This window comes from Raphanus sativus, chromosome 7 (genome assembly GCF_000801105.2).
Source record: "Raphanus sativus cultivar WK10039 chromosome 7, ASM80110v3, whole genome shotgun sequence".
NCBI lineage: Eukaryota > Viridiplantae > Streptophyta > Magnoliopsida > Brassicales > Brassicaceae > Raphanus > Raphanus sativus.
The window spans coordinates 25,077,396-25,096,582 of NC_079517.1; the positions used below are offsets into that span (position 1 = coordinate 25,077,396).

Below are 19,187 nucleotides of genomic sequence, written 5' to 3' on the forward strand. Positions count from 1 at the left end.
CAAACGTCCATATTTATAGGAAATTTTCAAATGTGGTAGTTTAAATTTTACTACGAATTTCGACATAAAATATTTCCTCGTAAAGTAGACGCTAAGGTTACGTCGAGTTTACGAGGAAACAAATTTTTTCTCATAAAAGCCACGTTACGTTACGTCTTTTTACGACGAAATTCCTTTGTCTTTATTTTACGACGAACTAACATTGATTTTAAATTTCCTCGTAAGTTACTCGTAAAGTCGACGTAAATTTACAAGGATTAGTTTTCCTCGTTAATTTTCGTTGCTATAGTTGTGTTTTCTTGTAGTGTATGTTAGGACCGGTTCATCTGACCCAAAAGATATTTGAGCAATAAAAAAACTAGAATTTCATCTAAATTACTACACTATATTGATTTTTTAACACATTAATATGTAAAATTGTGTAAAACACCAAAGCTAATAAATTAAAGAGATGCCTATACGATAGAAAAATATCATAACTTGATTATTTGAATCAAACAAGTATTAAAAGGAGAATATAAACCTCAGATAGACTGACCACGTCGGCATAAAAAATTATCCAATCAGGTTTTAACATTTTTCCACGTAATCAAATGATTGCGGATGGTGGGCTTCAATTCGTTTACGGGCCGAGGTTAATCTGAATGGCCCAGGAAGCCCATTTCATTGAAAGCATCGTGACCTTTTTCACCAACGCGAGATCCTTTTCTTCATTTTGTCCAATGCCTAATTTTGCACTCTATGCTGAACCCTTTGATCTTCTTCTTCTTCGTTTCTGTTTCACGAATCTGAACTACTATCAATCACTTCTTTCTCAAGCAATAAATTCCAACAGAAAATCTCCTATTTTCGATGATCTTACCGCGAAGAAACCAAACGGAAAGTACAGAGCCTCGCCGTCGCTTGCCTTCAGATGACTCCGCCTCCGAAAAAATCTGTGTAACGTCTTTGGTTTTCACTGACATGCTTCTTTACTCCAAGCATTTACGTGATTTACCCCACTTCTAACATTCTCTCGTATTTAATCAATCTCATCATCTTCCAAGGAAACTGACAAAAGCTCTCCTATTAATGTGCATGCTCTCAATGATGAACAACACTACCACTACAGAATTTGAAAGAACAAACTCTTTTAATTACCAGCTCCAACCATGGCTTCATCATCTCGATTCTTTCCGCCATGTCAGGAGTGCTACTGTGCTAGGCTATCTCTCTTTGAAAACCCCTTGCAGCAACGTCTCATCCATAAGGTAAGGTATATGGAAACCCGTTTTCCCTTTTGTTTAAAGCATCGAAATTGAAGCTTAGATTTTGTGGTTATCCTTCTTAACTTTCTTAAGGTTCACACAGCCAATGTAGAGGAGAGCCGGTGCCGCAAGAACTGCAAGACAGACTGTGGGAGAGCTCGAAGAGATGTTTTTGCTGGTGGCGCAGCTTCAGAATCCGAAGCACCGAAGGTATAACCTCTTATATACGAACCATATTTTTAAGTCTTCTTTATGTCATTTTGTATCAAGGCTTTAGTTAGACTTGCTACGTTTGCTTTATTCAGGAATAACTCTCAGCAACGGGTCTTCTCGAAGACAATACCTTGACGGAGCTAATATTATACCCAAATTGAATTGTTCTTCACCACTTACTTTCCTTCGGAGGCCACTAAAGCTATTGTAAGTTAAATTTGTCATTTTTTATTTTCTGTGGCTGAAACATGCCGAGATTGATCTCTCTCTTTATCTCTCTTGCGAAATTGTTGATTTAGTTATTTTGTGGTATTTTACGATTCCGTTGCATTTTATTTTACAATTTATGTGGTTGTTTATAAAAAAAATTGTTACATTTTACGATTCTGTTTTGTACCTTGATTTTTTTTTTCTGTATATATTCTCAGTATGATTTCTTTATTGTTTGATATGCTGATTTGTGTTGTGTTCTTTGTGTTGCAGTTTTAGCAGATTTCTCTGCGTCTCTTCCTATTTGATTTTTAAGTTTCCATTTTAGATGTCTGAATCTCTGTTGATATTTGGTTATATGAAACTGGATTTGAAATACGTTATGTTACCAGATGAAGTGAGAAACTGAGCTGTGTTTCTAAGTTCTGATTCAATCGAGTTTGTTTTTTCTGCAGGAGAAAAAAGTGGAATCTTTGGATGATTGGGGCGAGACCAGTAGCTGATGGTCGTGGAATAGTGAATCGTGTCGAGCCAGTGATCTTGGAAGAACTTGGCCGCAGAGGATTGATGTTGTAATGGCTTTATGTGTTTAATCTTCAGGACATCTTGAGCCATAAATCGTCTGCGTTAGATTGTGATGCTCCTGAAGCAAAAATGAATGAGAAAAAGAGCAAGTCTTTGAGATTGCTCTTAGCACTACAGCAGTCATGTTCCAGAACCAAGCTACTGAATCCAAAGTTGTACGAAGGGCTAATTTCAAGTGGATACGAAAGAGGAGGTCGTGAGATATAGAAGAGGCTCACAAACATTGTTTCAAAGAAACATTGTAGCCAAGAGATGTACACAAAAGTTCTACTCACAAACATTGTAGAAAAGAAACATGGTAGCCAAGAGATGTACACAAAAAGTTCTACTGAGACTAGCCAATCAACTACTTCAGACTTCTTCCCTAACGCGAGATAATTTGAAAGTGTTTGATATGTTGTGATTGTGTAATGATCTACCTTTAATAATAAAAAGTGCTCATTGACTTTGGCTTTACAATAAATAAAAAACGTCTATGCTCATTGCTTTTGGCTTTAAACTATAATATATACCCCGAAATAATATACAACATCTAATATCAAACTTCAAAGCCTAAATCTTAAATACTCCTACTAAAATTTTGAAAGTAATTATTAAAATAATATATATGATATTTTAAATCCTTTTTTTTTGACAAATTAAAAGTAAATTGTCTTAATTCATAGTTTTTTTTACAAAATCGAGACAATCAATTATCTAAATTTACAAAATTGTTAAGCCATGTCGATTTTAAATTTTAATTATGTTGAAGATAAATTTACAGTTTTATATAAATAGATATTCAATTTTTTTTAATTGAATATCAAATTTATTGATCAATATAAGAAATTTACAAGAGGGGATACCATATTATTCGGCCTATAAAGTAACAAAAAATAAAAGAATATTTTGTGGCTTCTATAGTGGTGAGCTGACTTCGAACCAACGCATGAGTAGTCCTTTCAAAGGGTGACTCATGGCGTTCGAAGGGATGAAATACGGTTCCAAATCTGTTTGTCAATAGCTCGTGTGAGCATCTCCACGGTGACCCAAGCACCTCCATGACGACGCGAGTTCCTCTCTCTCCATATAGCATACACAACCATTTGGAACACCATTTTCATGAGGACTGAATCTAAACAATTACGGCCAGGCTGCATCAGAGACGTGATCGTTGTGAGGGATTAAACTCACCACCTAAATTTTAGATCAGGTTTAAGGTTTAGGAAAGGTTAGGGAAAGATAACGCGGGCTGAATCCCGTAATAACTTGTTGAATGAACTTCGATTTTGTATTGATATTGTGGTAAAAGAATGGTTACAAAAGATATTTCTCTTGATGATTACAAAGATAACAAAATGCTTAAAAGATGAAGTGATTAATCGTCAAAATGAATATTAATCTTTTTCTCTTGATTTTCTCTATCTTTAAATAGCCTCAGGTCCCGCTTGATCGTCGCCAACTGGTTCCCGAGATCTTCTCCGTTTATTGAGGGATCCGCAACAGCTTCCCTTTGACCGGGTCCTGCGCTTCTTTTATTACGACGTGAGCTTCCTCTTCGTCGTGATCTCTTTGGTGAAAGTCCTTAGCTTCCAGCCTCTGGCTCCGCATTAGACCTTAGTTTAGGTCTCCGTTACGTGTTGGGCTTTGACTGGGCCGAATACTTGTTTCGGTTTTATTATCAGCTAGCGGGCCATATTCGGGCCCAACAGTTGCCCCCAGCTTTCGAGATTAGACTTCGTTATTCTCGGGAGCTAGACCTAGCCGCCCAACCTAGATCTTATGGTTGAGATAATGATTACTGGCTATCTCAACCATATATATTCTCGCTTGATCGGACGGTTGTAATCTCTCTCTAATTAGATCGACGACTTAAATTAAAGCGAGTTTGAAATTTGATTTCCGATTTTCGAGACGTGATGGGATATAAAGCTGAGAGAATTAACTGCTTGTCTCTCCACTTCCTCCACGCCTCTCGACGGTTTCCAAGGTAATTCACCTCTTTTCCTTTATTTTACTGCGTTTTCTTATTTTTTTTTTTAATCCGCTTCTTGATCGAACTAGTTCTCCATCTTTAACCTCTCTCTGAGATTTCGCCTTAGTCCAATTTCTCTCTTTTGCTTCCTATTTCCCTTTCCTTTTACTACCATGAGTCAAAAAGAAGGTTCCGGCGAGGTTCAAATCTCAGCCTCCGGTGCCCGCATTATGAAGGTCAAGCGGGAAGCCGGTGAAAAGATGACAGAAGCCAAGAAGAAGAAGGTTAAAGACTCGATCGGAGCAAGAGTCAAGAGGATGAAGAAGAAAGGGGGCAAGAGCGCCTCCTCCGGACCTCACTTCCCTTCGCTCTTGAAGAGTCAAGACGTCGTCAATCTTGCTGTTCAAGCTCACGGCCAGAGTGACCTAGCTAGAGCTTGTACCGAAGATGAAACCCCCGAAACCGTTCCGGAGGGTTGGTTTTGTCTTCATGAGAAATATATTTCTAAGTGTCATCTTAGATTCCCTCTTCCCACCCTCTTGCTAGATCTCCTAGATCATTACCAGCTGGCCCTTTCTCAACTCTGCCCATCGGTAATCCGAGTGATAAATGGGTTCATCACTAGGGCCAAGGAGGAAGGAGTTATCGTGGGGTTGACTGAGCTAATGAGTCTCTTTTCTATAAAGGAGAGTACTTCCAAGGATGGCGGAAGCGGTACCTACTACCTCCCCTGTCGTCCAGGGCTAGGCATCTTTAAGTTCACGGCCAGTGATGATGACTGGCGGAAGAAGTACTTCTATGTCAAGATTGACCCCTCGACAGTTCATGTAGGCCGTGACCTCAGGACCTCTTGGTCTGACATTTCTGGTTAGGATTTTAGGGATATGTTTGCATGTTTATTTTTGCTTATCGTGATGTGCTAATTGTCTTTTGACTCTTTTTGGTAGAAGTTAAGGACCATGTCAAGTTGTCTAGTAAACTTACTAGAGCTCTTTACAGGAAGCTGCAGCACAGCCCTAACACTTGGGGAGCTTACACCACTTCGAGAGTTGGGTCAGCTAGGTTTCCTGAACGATACCAGGCGTCCTTCCCTGATTCAATGACGGTTGCCGGTTTAGAAGGTAACCTTCCCTTAATAATTTCTAACTCTCATTATTCGAATATGTTTTGCGAGATTAATGAATCTTTTTTACGATTCAGTCTCTGAAGGTGATTCAGTATTCGAAGTTTCGTCTGGAGCAAGCACTTCCGAGAAGACTCAATCACAGAAGATGCCTATTCAGCCTTCCTTCCATTCCAGGGGTAGATCGACCAAGGCTGCCAGCTCCTCTAGAGGAAGCGACAAGAACCAAGGAGGATCCTTCCTTGACTCTGTGAAGGAAGCTCTTGACGAGGGAGGCTCTGCTCCTGCTAAAGGTGTTGGTTCTTCGGAGCCTAAAGTTCAGGGAGTTGGCCTTCCCTCCGAGGTTCCGATGACTGAAGCTAATCCTCAAATGGCGAGGGATCCTCCAGAATTTGAGCCCCCGAGGAGCAAGAGGTCCCGAACTGACCAGGTTGACAGACCTTCGAGGTCTTCCTCCTCCCCTTCTAGAGGGGGAACCGTTGGCTGGAACTTTGCTCATTCGAAGCCTGGATCGGTTTTGGATGATTCGTGGGGTTTGGCTACTCTGATGAGGCATATGAAGAGTACCGGGTGTTCCCTCCCCTCGATCTCCAATCTCACGAACAAGGACGAGTACGTTGATATTGCCCATCACATGGGTCAGGTATGAAGTCTATCTCAACTTTTTAGCTTTACTTTTGGAAGATTTTCACTAAATCGTTTGTTTTTTGTAGCTGGCTGGCGCTATTAATAGGGCTCAGTTCAAGTTTGAGGACGCCGTACACAATGCCCCCAGTGCTGAGGAATTAGCTCAGGTCACTGATCTGGTCAAGGCCACCAAGACTGAGCTCAATCAGACTCGGGCTCTGATCTCGGATCTCCAAGCCGAGGTAAAGAGACTTGGCTCCAAATGTGATGCTCAGCAAGGGACGATCGAGAGCCAGTTGATTGACCTCCAGGAGAAGAATAGGAAGATTGGGGATTTGGATGCTGCTCGGAAGATAGCCGAGTATCAAGTCAAGGAGCTGATTGCTTCGTCCCAGAGCAGCCAGAAGAACAAGGAAGTTGAGGTCAGGCTAGCCGTCCGGAGAGGAAAGAAGGAGGTAGCTGATGCTTATAACAAAGTTCTGGTTGTTGTCAAGGAGAAGTTCTCCAAGAAGAAGGACGAAGTCGATCTCCTGGTTCATGCTCAAGAGATTCAAGCCAACACCGAGCTCCTGAAAGACATGCTGGATGGCGAGATTAAGAGTACTCAAGACGAGTATGATCGCTCGGTGGCAATGATGCCAGAGGCTGTTGCGGCGTACAAGAAGGCTCAGGTCTCGGATTTCTCGATCGGCAAGCTCCCTCTTCCCCAACTCTCTGAGAGCTCAGGTACTTTTGAGGTTAATATGTTTAATCTCTCCTTTTCTGGAGAGTTCGGTTCTAATGTGGGTTCTTACTCAGCCCCAGTCGAAGCCGCCCCTGGAGGTGGCGACAAGGAGATGGAGGAAGAGGTTCCTGAGGAGGAAGATCCGGTTGGCAAGGAAGCTGAGAAGAGCTCGGATGACAAGGAAGTTTAAGAGCTGAGGCTCTTTCATGTGTTTCTAGGATTTCCGCCCAATGGGCTTTGGTTTCTTTTATTTCTAAGACTTATAGCCTGAGGAGGCTTTTAAACCTTTGTTTCTGTTAAGATCTTTTGAACCTTCGTCGGCCTGAGGAGGCCTTTAAACCTTTTATCTATCAAGACTTGGTTTTCAGTTTTATTTTAAGTTTTTCGATTTGACTTAATCACTTTCTTGGATGAACTCGAACTTGGTTAAGAGTTTCGATAGAAAATGTGCTTTGGTTACTAATTAAGAGGTTTAGTGGATCCTCCGAATTAGATCCCTGATTTTTCGTGATAAGTCTTGGAGACTTGGATCGTTTTTAGCCCCTTAAGAGGGGTTCCTGAGGTATTGAGATCAGCTTCGGGTTTTTAGGAGCCTGAGCTTAACTCGGGTACTTTAGGTAAGGGTTCTTGGGAACCTGAATCCTTTTGTGGGATTTTAAGACCCATTGAGACTTGCTTAGGATTTTAAGACCTTTCGAGGTTTGATAAGGATTTAAAGACCTTTGAGACTTGATAAGGATTTTAAGACTTTTGAGATTTGATAAGGATTTCGAGACCTTTAAGATTTGACAAGGATTTTAAGACCTTTAGTGGTTTCTAAGGATTTTTAAGACCTTAGGTTAGTTTATCAAATTTTGACTTTGTTTGAAGGATTTCAAGACCTTCGAGATTATTAAGGGTTTTAAGACCTTAGGTTCAGGTTCATGGAGACCTGAGCTGATCCGGAGGGTTTTAGGACCCTAGGTCCGTGTTTGTAGGGACCTATGTTGTTAAAGAATTGAGACATCGAGAATAATTGCTTTATTGATAATTGGATACATGGTATCATAGTAATCATACAATTGCTGCTTGGGCTATGTGATTTTAGTCAGACATATGCCCCCTTTGGTTGTGGTGAACGAGGTGTTGAAATGAGGTTGGGGCTGACTCATGACGGAGTTGCCTACATACCTAGTCAAGGGATCAAGCCTAACGTAGTTCGGGAATTTTAGGTACCTAATGATAGTATCTCTTAAGATTCGTGGCGTTCCACGATCTGATTTCAGGTACCCCGGTTCGCACCTTTCGGAGCTTGTAAACGCCAGGTCGTACCACATGGATGATCTGATAGGGACCTTCCCAGTTGGTTCCTAACTTTCCAGCATCTGGTTCTTTGGTTCCTTCGAAAACTTTCCTAAGTACTAGGTCACCTACAGCGAACTGTCGGAGCCTGACTTTGGAGTTGTACTGTCGTGCCATTGCTTGCTGATAGTTTTGAATGCGAATCAGGGCTCGGTCCCGTCTTTCCTCGATTAGGTCGAGGCTGTCCGTTAGGAGCTGATCGTTAGCTGCGGGGTCGGATGTACAGAGCTCCCGGCGAAGGCTACCAGCAATGGTTTCGGCTGGGACGACAACTTCCATCCCGTAGGCTAAGGAGAAAGGGGTTTCTTCTGTAGCCTTTCGTGGGGTGGTTCGACATGCCCAAAGTACTTCAGGTAACTTTTCTGACCAGAGTTCTTTCTGGGTTCCGAGGCGTTTCTTGAGGTTTGCTAATACTAATTTATTAGCAGCCTCCTCCTGGCCGTTTCCTTGAGGTCGTCGAGGTGTTGAGAAGGTCAGGCGAATATTCCATTTGTCACAAAATATTTTGAAGTCGTGGGATATGAACTGTCCTCCATTGTCATGTACGATTTCATATGGGACGCCGTGTCTACACACGATTTCTTTCCACACGAATCGTTCGACCTCGACTTTGGTTACCTGTTGGAAAGCTTCAGCCTCAATCCATTTCGTGAAGTAGTCTGTTAGGACTAAGAGGAAGCGTAGCTTCTTCTTTCCACTTCCTGACGCTACTAGTGGTCCTACGATGTCCATGGACCACCTCATAAATGGGTAAGGGGCGGATATGTTGGACAGATTTTCCGCAGGTTGGTGTATAATCGGTGCATGCCTCTGGCATTTGTCGCATGAAGAGGAGTAGACCTCACAGTCTGCAATAATGGTAGGCCAGAAATAACCCTGTCTTTTGATTCTGATGGCTAGAGCTATTCCTCCAGAATGGTTCCCGCAGGAGCCGTCGTGCATTTCCTTCATGAGTCTCATAGCAACGAGGCCATGGACGCATTTTAGGTAAGGTCCGGAAACGCTTCGTTTGTGGAGGACAGACTCGATTATGCAGTATCTCGCGCTTAATGCTTTGAGCTTCCGAGCCTCCCATTTATTGGGTGGAGTCTTTCCTTCCAGGATGTATTGCGTGATTGGAATTCTCCAATCCTCTCTTCCTACAACTTTGTTATGAAGAGACGAGGGAGGTTCCTGTTCGGGACCTGGTGTCGTGGTGCCCCCGGAGGTATTCGTAGGATTAGGCTCCAGGGAGTCTAAATTCCGAGGAATACCTCCAATTTCTTCATTATTTTCTGGGGTCTGGATGGTGCCCCCAGATGAATTTTTGAGAGCTGAACGGCTTCTGGTTTTAACTCTGCAGACGAGTGGGTCTGAGTTGGTGCCCCCGGGGGTATTCGTGAGATCAGGCTCCAAGGAGTCTGAATTTCGAGGAATACCTTCCGTGTTTTGGATTGTGTTCCCGGAGGTATGCTTTTTAGAGCTACGTATTCTGGTTTTTGGGAACCAAAATGTTGTGAGAATTTGGGTAGCTACCGTTTCAGGGCAGGTTCCTTCGGGTTGCTCTGTTAGCTTGCTGTTTATCTCAGCTTTAGTAGCTATGTCGATGCTTGGTTTTTCGATTCCTTCTACGGGTATGATCCGTTTTACGAGGGGGTCTGGCGTGGAGGCTAAAGCAGCCAACGCATCTGCTGAGGAGTTCTCTCCTCGTGGGATCCTTGTTAGCTCGAATTTGTCGAACTACCTAGTGAGGTTCTGGACGACTTCGAGATATGCCCCCATTCTTTCGTCCCTCGTTTCATATTCTCCGTGAAACTGGCTAGCTACTAGCTGTGAATCACTATAAGCGTTTAGCTCTCGAATTCCGAGACTTAGGGCGAGTTTCAACCCTGCGATTAGTGCTTCATATTCAGCTTCGTTGTTTGAGACGCTGAATCCGAGCCTATATGACTGCTCAATGGTTTCTCCCGCTGAAGAAGTTAGCCTTAGACCGACACCGGAGCCCTGTTTTGATGAGGCTCCGTCGACATACAGGCTCCACTTCGGAGATTCCATTTCGGAGTCTAATTGCTCGAATGCTAGTTCAATGATAAAGTCGGCAAAGACCTGAGCATTCGCTGCTGCTCGAGGTCTATACTCAATATCATATTCACTGAGCTCTATGGCCCATTTAGCCAATCGCCCTAACTGGCTAGGGCTGTGCAATATCATTCGTAATGGTTGTGAGGTCATTACGACGATCGAGTGAGATTGGAAGTAAGGTCGCAATTTTCTGGCAGCTGTTACGACTGCTAGAGCTAATTTTTCCATTGCAGGGTACCTTGTTTCGGCGTCTATCAAACTCTTACTGGTGTAATAGACAGGTCTTTGTTCGTTTTGTTCCTCTCGTACCAGCACGCCGCTAACTGCAGCAGTCGATACAACGAGGTACAGGTACAATGGCTCTCCTACTACAGGTTTAGATAGGATCGGAGGTTCAGAGAGGTAAGCTTTCAATTGCTTGAAGGCTTCCTCGCATTTCTCGTCCCATAAGAACTTCTTATTATTTCTTAGAAGCTTGTAGAATGGGAGGCACTTATCGGTGGACTTGGATATGAATCGATTTAATGCCGCGATTCGTCCAGTCAATCTCTGTACCTCTCTGGTTGTCTTAGGTGACGGCATTTCTAGGAAGGTTGCTATCTGATGCGGGTTGGCTTCAATGCCTCTTTCGGTTACGAGATAGCCTAGGAACTCGCCTGAGGGTACCCCGAAAGTACATTTAGTGGGATTGAGCTTCATATCGTACTTGTTAAGGATATCGAAGCATTCCCTTAAGTGGGAGATATGGTCTTCTCCAGCTGAGGATTTGACTAGCATATCGTCAATATAGACCTCCATGGTTTTTCCAAGTTGCCCAGCAAACATCTTATTTACTAGCCTCTAATAGGTAGCTCATGCGTTCTTTAATCCGAATGGCATAACCTTGTAACAATAGGTTCCTCGTTCAGTTATGAATGCAGTTTTCTCCTGGTCGTCAGGATCAATCATGATTTGGTTGTACCCTGAGAAGGCATCCATAAAGGATAGGAGTCGATGGCCAGCTGTTGCTTCAACCAGGCGGTCGATGTGAGCTAACGGGAAGCTGTCTTTAGGACAAGCTTTGTTCAGGTCTGTGAAGTCTACACAGATTCTCCATTTCCCGTTTTTCTTCTTTACCACTACTGGGTTAGCTAACCAGTCGGGGTAGTGTACCTCTCGAATGGACCCAGCTTTCGTAAGTCGGTCAACTTCGTCGTTAACAGCTTGAGCCTTTTCGAGGCCTAGCTTGCGACGCTTTTGTTTGATCGGTTTGAAAGTAGGGTCTACTTTTAGCTTATGGGTGGTGACGTTCGGATCTATGCCTTTCATGTTGCTGGTGGACCATGCAAAGGTTTTGACATTGCTTTTCAGGAAATCAATGAGCTCCTTTTTTGTCTCAGGAGGTAGCTCGGATCCGATGCTCACCAGTCTTTCAGAATCTGAGTCGTCGATGCAAACTTTTTCGGTGAGGTTCTTGGGGGGACCTCGAATATTTTGTTGCATTTCGCGACCCTCCTGGATCTGTAATTGCTATTGGGGGGATTTTTTGAGGATTTCGAATCCTCCCAAATAGCAGATCCTGGATATCTTATGGCTACCGTGTACGGTAGCTATCCCTTCGGGTGTTGGGAATTTTACACATTGATGATACGTCGAGGCTACTGCCTTCATTTTGTGAATCCAGGGTCTTCCCAGGATCGCATGGAACGGGGAAGGTCTGTCGATGACTACTAAGTTGGTCATTTTCATTATTCCGCCAGCTATGACTGGGAGCTTATAGTGCCCAATGAGGTAGCTGTTTCTCCGGAGAAGCCTACGAGATTAGCTTTCTGGCCAATAATTTCGTAGTCGTCTATTTCCATCCCTTTTAGGGTGTTGTAGAAAATAAGGTCGACAGAGCTTCCTGTGTCTATCATGAGTTTAGGGACCTCGTATCCTGCGATGTTCAGGGTGACAATCAACGCATCATCGTGAGGTCTGTCAAGGTTTGAGGTCTCGCTTTCCCAGAAAGAGATCTTAGTATTGGACTCGGGGTTGGGAGGCTTAGGTCCAGTGTTAGACACAGCCTTCCGTACGTGATCCTTAATGGAGTTGACGGAGTCTTGACATATGTCTGATCCTCCAAGGATACAGTCCACCCTCGAGTCGGGGCTCGATTGAGGGGACGGTTTGCTCAAGAGAGCTTCGACTTGTAAACTTTTTCCTTGGGGGAATTTTCCAAGAATCAACTCGACTCTTTTCTTGGGAGCTGGAGGTGGCGAATCGGTCTCCTTCTCAGGTGGTGGCTTTTTAAGGTCCACTCCCTTTATTTCTCCGGCTGCGAATTTAGCTGCCAGTTGTCGTTTGAGGTCCCAACATTCCTCAGTTGAGTGCCCTTCTCGATCATGATAAGAGCAATGTTTGTTTTTATCAAAGCCTTTTGACCAGGGAGTTTTGTTTGCTGCGGCGACAGGTTTCTCTTCCTTGTCTTCCTCGATTGCGTAGGAATGTTCTCCCTGAGTTTGGTTGTTTCGGGGGTTCCCCCTTTTATGAGGTCCCTTTGCCTTAGAGGATTCACCCTTTGAGTGATTCTGAGGCTTCTTGTGGAGTTTATCCAATGCGGCTGTCTCCTCCTCCAAAGTAATGTATCTGGTGGCTTTATGAAGAGCATCATCGATAGTTGGAGGAGTATTGAGTGTTAGCTCTGACCAAAATTTCAATTTATAGAGCAGACCTCTCCTAAGAGCCTCGATGGCGACTAGGTCGTTAGGATTCGAGAGCTTAGTTCTTATTGCCCTGAATTTCTCGATGTAGACTCGTAGTGAGTCCCCCATTCCTTGTCTGACCTTCCAAAGGTCGGCCTCAGAGGCTTGCTTCAGGATATGGGTCGAGTACTGCTTCATGAAGGCGTTAGTTAACTGATCGAAACTATCTATCGAGGCTGGTTCGAGACCAGAGAACCACTCAAGGGCTGTTCCGACCAAGTTTTCGGCGAATGTCCTGCAGTAACCTGCTTCACATTCTTCCTGTGTTAACGATTGCCAATCGGAAAGCTCTCAAATAGGCCTTTGGGTCGGAGGTCCCATCATACTCAGGAATTCTGATTTTTCGGGTATCTCTTATGTAGGAGCTGGCAATTCTGTCAGTGAATGGAGTTCCACGGGTTTCTTCGATCAAGCTATCGATTTCGGGAGCTGAGCTCGTAGCTTTATGGACTTGATCTCCCAATTTTTGGAGAGCTGCATGAGTTCGTTCCATATATCTACGGATAGCTTCAGGTCCTTCCATGGGAAGGACATTTGGGTCGTTATTAGGTACCCGACGGGCAGGTTCCTGACGGAATCGTGTGGGCTCATCCTCCCATGCAGCTGGTGGGCTAAATCGCTCACCAGCTCTTGGGTTATCGGAATCTATCCGTTGATACCCGTCCCCATTCGGGGGTTGAGCCTCTGGTTTGATAAACCGGAGCTGCTGTTCTGCTTCCAGATGGGAAGGATACTCCTGCCCCGGACCTAAAATCAGGTGGCGGAGGAGGTAGGCGAGAGCTCCGATCAGCGACCTGACTAGGTGTTGAACTGGTTGTTGCCACGTTGCTTCCCATAACACTGGTGATAGGCGGATTGAACACGGGAGCTGTCCTAGTATGAGGTGTCTGGAAAGCAGATCCGCGTCCTTCCGGAACAGTGCTATCAGGGGAAAAGTCTAAACGTCCTCGGGGGAACGAGGGATCGGTCAATCGATCTCGGAAAGTGACCCCCAGAGCTTGACGTTGCGGTGGTTGGGTTGTTGCGTTTAGAGATCTAGTTATCTCTTCGAATCGTTGCTGACGAGCAGCTAGCTGATGCATTGTACGCTCACTTTCCTGAGCTTTGTCTACTAATTGCATCATCATCTGGCGAATCTCAGAGAGCTGAGCCTCCGTTTGATTTGGGGTGGCTTGCTGCTGAGGATTCTCGGTGGTCGGGAGCCCGGAGGCGGTTCCACTTGATGATCTCGGGTTAGTAGCCCCGGTTGTAATCTGGCTCGTTCGAGTGCCAGCCGGAAGCTGTTGCCCAGATCGGTGGTCGCCACGTCGAGGCTCCGTGGTTACGAGACTAGAGCCTCCGTCGTTCGGTGAGCCATCGCTCTGAATCGGGAGGTTAAGGTCAGACGGATTTGTGGTCTGATCGGTAGGATTCATCCTCAAGTTAGAGTAAGGGATTCGATTGTTTCTTCCCCACAGACGGCGCCAATTGTGAGGGATTAAACTCACCACCTAGATTTTAGATCAGGTTTAAGGTTTAGGAAAGGTTAGGGAAAGATAACGCGGGCTGAATCCCGTAATAACTTGTTGAATGAACTTCGATTTTGTATTGATATTGTGGTAAAAGAATGGTTACAAAAAATGTTTCTCTTGATGATTACAAAGATAACAAAATGCTTAAAAGATGAAGTGATTAATCGTCAAAATGAATAATAATCTTTTTCTCTTGATTTGCTCTATCTTTAAATAGCCTCAGGTCCCGCTTGATCGTCGCCAACTGGTTCCCGAGATCTTCTCCGTTTATTGAGGGATCCGCAACAGCTTCCCTTTGACCGGGTCCTGCGCTTCTTTTGTTACGACGTGAGCTTCCTCTTCGTTGTGATCTCTTTGGTGAAAGTCCTTAGCTTCCAGCCTCTGGCTCCGCATTAGACCTTAGTTTAGGTCTCCGTTACGTGTTGGGTTTTGACTGGGCCCAATATTTGTTTCGGTTTTATTATCAGCTAGCGGGCCATATTCGGGCCCAACAATCGTGTCGTCCCAGTCAGGCATAATAACATGGCGTTCCAGAATAGATATTCGAAATTAAAAATGAATACTTTTAAAATCTGTTTGTTTTGATATATAAATATTATTATCTTATTTGAATTGAGAAAATCTAGGATAATGAATAGCAACCTAAACAGTTAAATATATTAGTATAAACTTAATCCTTTTTATAGGCTATTATTCACATATTTATTTGAACTTATATTATTAGTGTTATTAATTTTTATGGAGTATCATAACTTTAAATAATTTTAAAGTAATATTGATGATACATGCCTTCTGTGCAACATGATTCGCTCACAATTACACTTCTACATAATGGCTTTTTTTAACTTACACCCAAAGCAAGAAGATATCATAAAAATCCCGTCTTCCCACAGTGTCATGCAAAGGCCCAAACAATAATTCATGCCAATAAAAAAGAACTCTCACTTAATTCTATAATGGTACAACAAATCACAACTCGACACTCAAAATTCAAAGGCGAAAGAAATTCTGTAACATAGGTTATAGGAAAAAAAGGTTTGTAACTCAGTCAAATTATTAACTTCGTTTCAAAAATATAAGGCCGTAAAGCACAATCACAAAATAAACTCCCACCATAACATAAATATAAAAAAATATTCGATATACATCTCAGTAACTCCGGCATGATTCGCTCTCACATAATATAACATGCCACCTATAAATTGACCAATAAATCCGACCTTAATAACAAATGCAGAAAAAAAAACACAATGTCCCATCTTCTCTGGCTCTTTCTATACTTGAAATATTGGATATACTTGAATGGAAATCAGATAAAACTCGCATCGACAAATGCTGGAAACGAACCAAAATGTCTATTCACGGAGTGCGAGTCACCTGACTAGAATGTTATCTGGCCAATTATAGATGCACATGAGCAACAATAATATGTCACCAATCTAACATAGTTAAATTACCCCTGTGACACATGCTATTATTATAAGTAAATGGCAATTTTTCATTTATTTAGGTGAAATATAATAAATTATGTTCTAAAATACATTTTCCCTTCTGCTGACAGAAAAATCGACTTAACACTAAAAAAAACTATGCGAAGATAAAACATGCTAGATTATGCAAAGACAATACGATTTTAGTATTTGGTTACAAAACTTTTTGAATTAAAACATTGTTAGAGACACACTCATAATCACAGATAGAATACATTTAGATTTATCAAAATCAAACATAAAACATAAAACCTTTACACATAATTAAAAATAAACTGAAAAACTACACATATAATCTCATGCACACATATAATCTCATGCAAGTGCAAAAAGATATTGTATTTCCATTATAAAAATATATAACTGAAATGAATACTGAAAATGAAATAGTACAATATCATAAAATATAGTTGATAACAAGTAAAAATCCAAACACGTAAGAATTATAAACAAATATCAAATGTTAACAAAATAAATATATATGATCTAATTAGAGAATAAATTATATTTATTATATCCAATTTAAAATAAAATTTAAAATATTTTATAAAATTAAAATATATTTTGATATAAAATTTTAGAAAACAACCCGCCCCGTAGGGCGGACTAATCTCTAGTGTTCATAAAAAGGAAATGGCCGAATAACCACATATCTTGTAATATTTAAAGGAAAAAGTAATTATATTGAAAAAGTGTCATCTAATCTCATAATCAACGTGGAAGTCCCATTGGTCTAGTGGTTTGACCAAAAGTTCATTAATGCTTTATATTAGAAGGTCTAAGTTTTGATTCCCAGAAAAGGCGGAATTATGCAAACTAATGGGGAAAATGTTTACAAGAGATCTGCAGCATGGCGCAAGGAGTAACGTCAAACGTGGATCTCATAGGGTGGCTCATGTGATGCAGTCAGGCGTGAATCTTCATACGGCAGGTAGAATTGTCGACTGTAGAATCGTCTGTAATATTTCTCATAGTTGTAATAGCATAGTTGTAATAGCATAATTATCCAGCGTTAAATAAACAAAATTTTCATAATCAATTTTGATTATCTTTTCTCGATTTTCGTCTCTATTTTGAATCAAATATTAGAAAGAACATGTAAAATTATAAAATGAGGAAACTGGGATTATAAAAAAATATTAGAAAACAATGAACAATCTATACTATTAAAAGGGAAGTATTCTTGAAAAATCTAATTAAAAAGTTGTTTGGACTATCTATTACTGTTTATTAATTAACTGTTTGGCCATATAATAATTAACTAACTATAACTATGCAATATCAATCAATGCTTCGTGTCCTATATTTTCTCCTACAATTAATGGGAAGATTTGTTTTTTCATCAATTAAAGGAAGTTATAACTAAACAAAATTGCCATTTAATATGCTTACTTTCTTCCATATTAATATACTTCCCATTTACAAATTTGTTCTACGATATGTTATATCAATACTATTAAAGCAGATGAATGCTTATGAATTTGCCCCTGAATTTTTAAGTTAATTACAAAAAAATTCTGTATTTTTTTGTCAGCATTATTTGCAACCAATCAAAAGCCGTTATTTTGCAGTTACATTAAATAATATTTAATATAATTCAATTCTTAGCCTTTTTGAAAATTTTGTTTCCTAAATGTTTGCATCATATCTTTCCAAAAAATCTTTCACATTATTGATTATTTGAAAGCATTTATTAAATGAAACTTCAAAACAAAATCAAGTTAAAATAACAAATGATTAAATCAACAAAATCATAATACGGGTTTGGATTATCTCAACTCCTTAGAAAATAGTTTCATTTAAAATATAAACTAAATCACATAAACTAAATTTAATAAAATTATAGATTTTTTTTTAAAATGCACAGACGAATTTTTCAATACAGAGAGTGTTGAATATATAAAATATGAGTTCAGTTAAAATAAATAAAATCATATTTACGGGTTAGAATTATGTAGAGTCTTAATAACCACATTATGAAAAAATAACCACATTATGAAAATAACCTAGAAAATATAATTTTTATTTAAATTTTATAGATCAAAGATAAAAGAAACTCATAATTTATACATCAAAAGTATATTATACATAAACAATCCGTAAGCATCCAAACAGATATCATATATCCTATAAAATCCCCTATATATTAATAGAGATACATTTAAAGTTGTAACATTAAGTTGATATTAATTAAAAAAGAATTTTTCTTAGATTTCACTTAATTAGGATGTCAATTTTGCTTATGTGGCACCATAAGAAACAATTGAAAAATTAGTAAGTCGAAAACCCAATTTCTAGGAAAAATTATATTAATCCAAACATAAATGTATATGATATGATAAACTTAATACTCGACGATTTCATTAAATTAATAAACTAATTTTAACTACATTAATCATTTTTGATGTATTTATCTATAAATTAAAACACCAACTAGTATGTTTCTGTATATTAATAAATTTATCTTTCCAAATTAAAATATTTTATGTCAAATAAATTCCTTATGTTTTAATAAAATAGATAGATATGTCGCTAGGTTTTTAATAAGCCAAATAAATTTTATTCTATGTTTATTTTGAGGAAATTACTAAACCAAAATTTAATTATTGTATTCTTATAATTCAAATATATACGTGTGAATAATGTTAATCATAAAATTATTAACATATATTTGAAAAATAAATTTATATGTTTTAATCAAATTTATAGTTTATATTTTATATTTTATGTGAAATGAAATAATAATACACATGATTGTATAATACTTAAAGTTTGAATGTCACATTTAAATAAATCTGTTTAATTTTATCATAAAATTGATTAGAGAATATTTTTTTTTTTTGTCAATTGATTAGAGAATATTTATGTTAGAAAATAATGTTAAGTTTGGTTTGAAAATAATGGTAAGTTTGATTAGAGATTAATATAACAAAATAAATGATTTATAGTTAATTTTTTTTTTGTCATCAACGAAAACAAAGAGACTCATGTTGATTCTGTGAACCATGGTGGGAGATCTACATCTATGTGAACGACGAAAGACGGTTTTTTCCTGACATTTCGTGCTAGGCTGTCCGCCTTCTGATTCTGCGTTCGAGGTACATGAATAATCTGAGATGAGAAAATTTTCCTGAAGGATCTTGATATCTTCCAATAACTTGCAAAATAGGCTATATTTTTCGGTTCTGAAATCATCTTCACCACTTAAGAAGAATCTGTTGCAAATGTGACCTGAAACTAACGTAAATTCTTCATATATTCTATTACCCAAAATAAAGCTTCCATCTCCCAGTGGAAAAGAGAAAGACTAACTCTTACGTTCCTTGCTCCCATTAAATCGATGAAGCCTTGCAGAATACTATACCAACTTTATCTGAA

At 40.1% G+C, this 19,187-nt stretch overlaps 1 protein-coding gene across 6 annotated transcripts; it reads left to right on the forward strand.

The window, feature by feature from the left end:
• The first annotated feature begins 725 nt into the window (after positions 1-725).
• On the forward strand, positions 726-2,701 carry LOC108851730 (uncharacterized). Of its 6 annotated transcripts, XM_018625192.2 has the most exons (5): positions 726-939; positions 1,112-1,255; positions 1,351-1,457; positions 1,553-1,667; positions 2,126-2,701. In XM_018625192.2, exons 2-5 carry the CDS (start codon positions 1,152-1,154, stop codon positions 2,244-2,246), a joined length of 447 nt encoding a protein of 148 aa, XP_018480694.1. In that variant the 5' UTR covers positions 726-939; positions 1,112-1,151; the 3' UTR covers positions 2,247-2,701. The 6 variants fall into 6 exon arrangements, 3 of the variants coding, with proteins under 3 accessions (XP_018480694.1, XP_018480693.1, XP_018480692.1); XR_001949382.2 differs by having other exon boundaries at positions 726-1,255; positions 1,341-1,457; XR_008936627.1 differs by having other exon boundaries at positions 726-1,250; positions 1,341-1,457; positions 1,553-1,671; positions 2,129-2,701.
• The last annotated feature ends 16,486 nt before the right edge of the window (positions 2,702-19,187 follow it).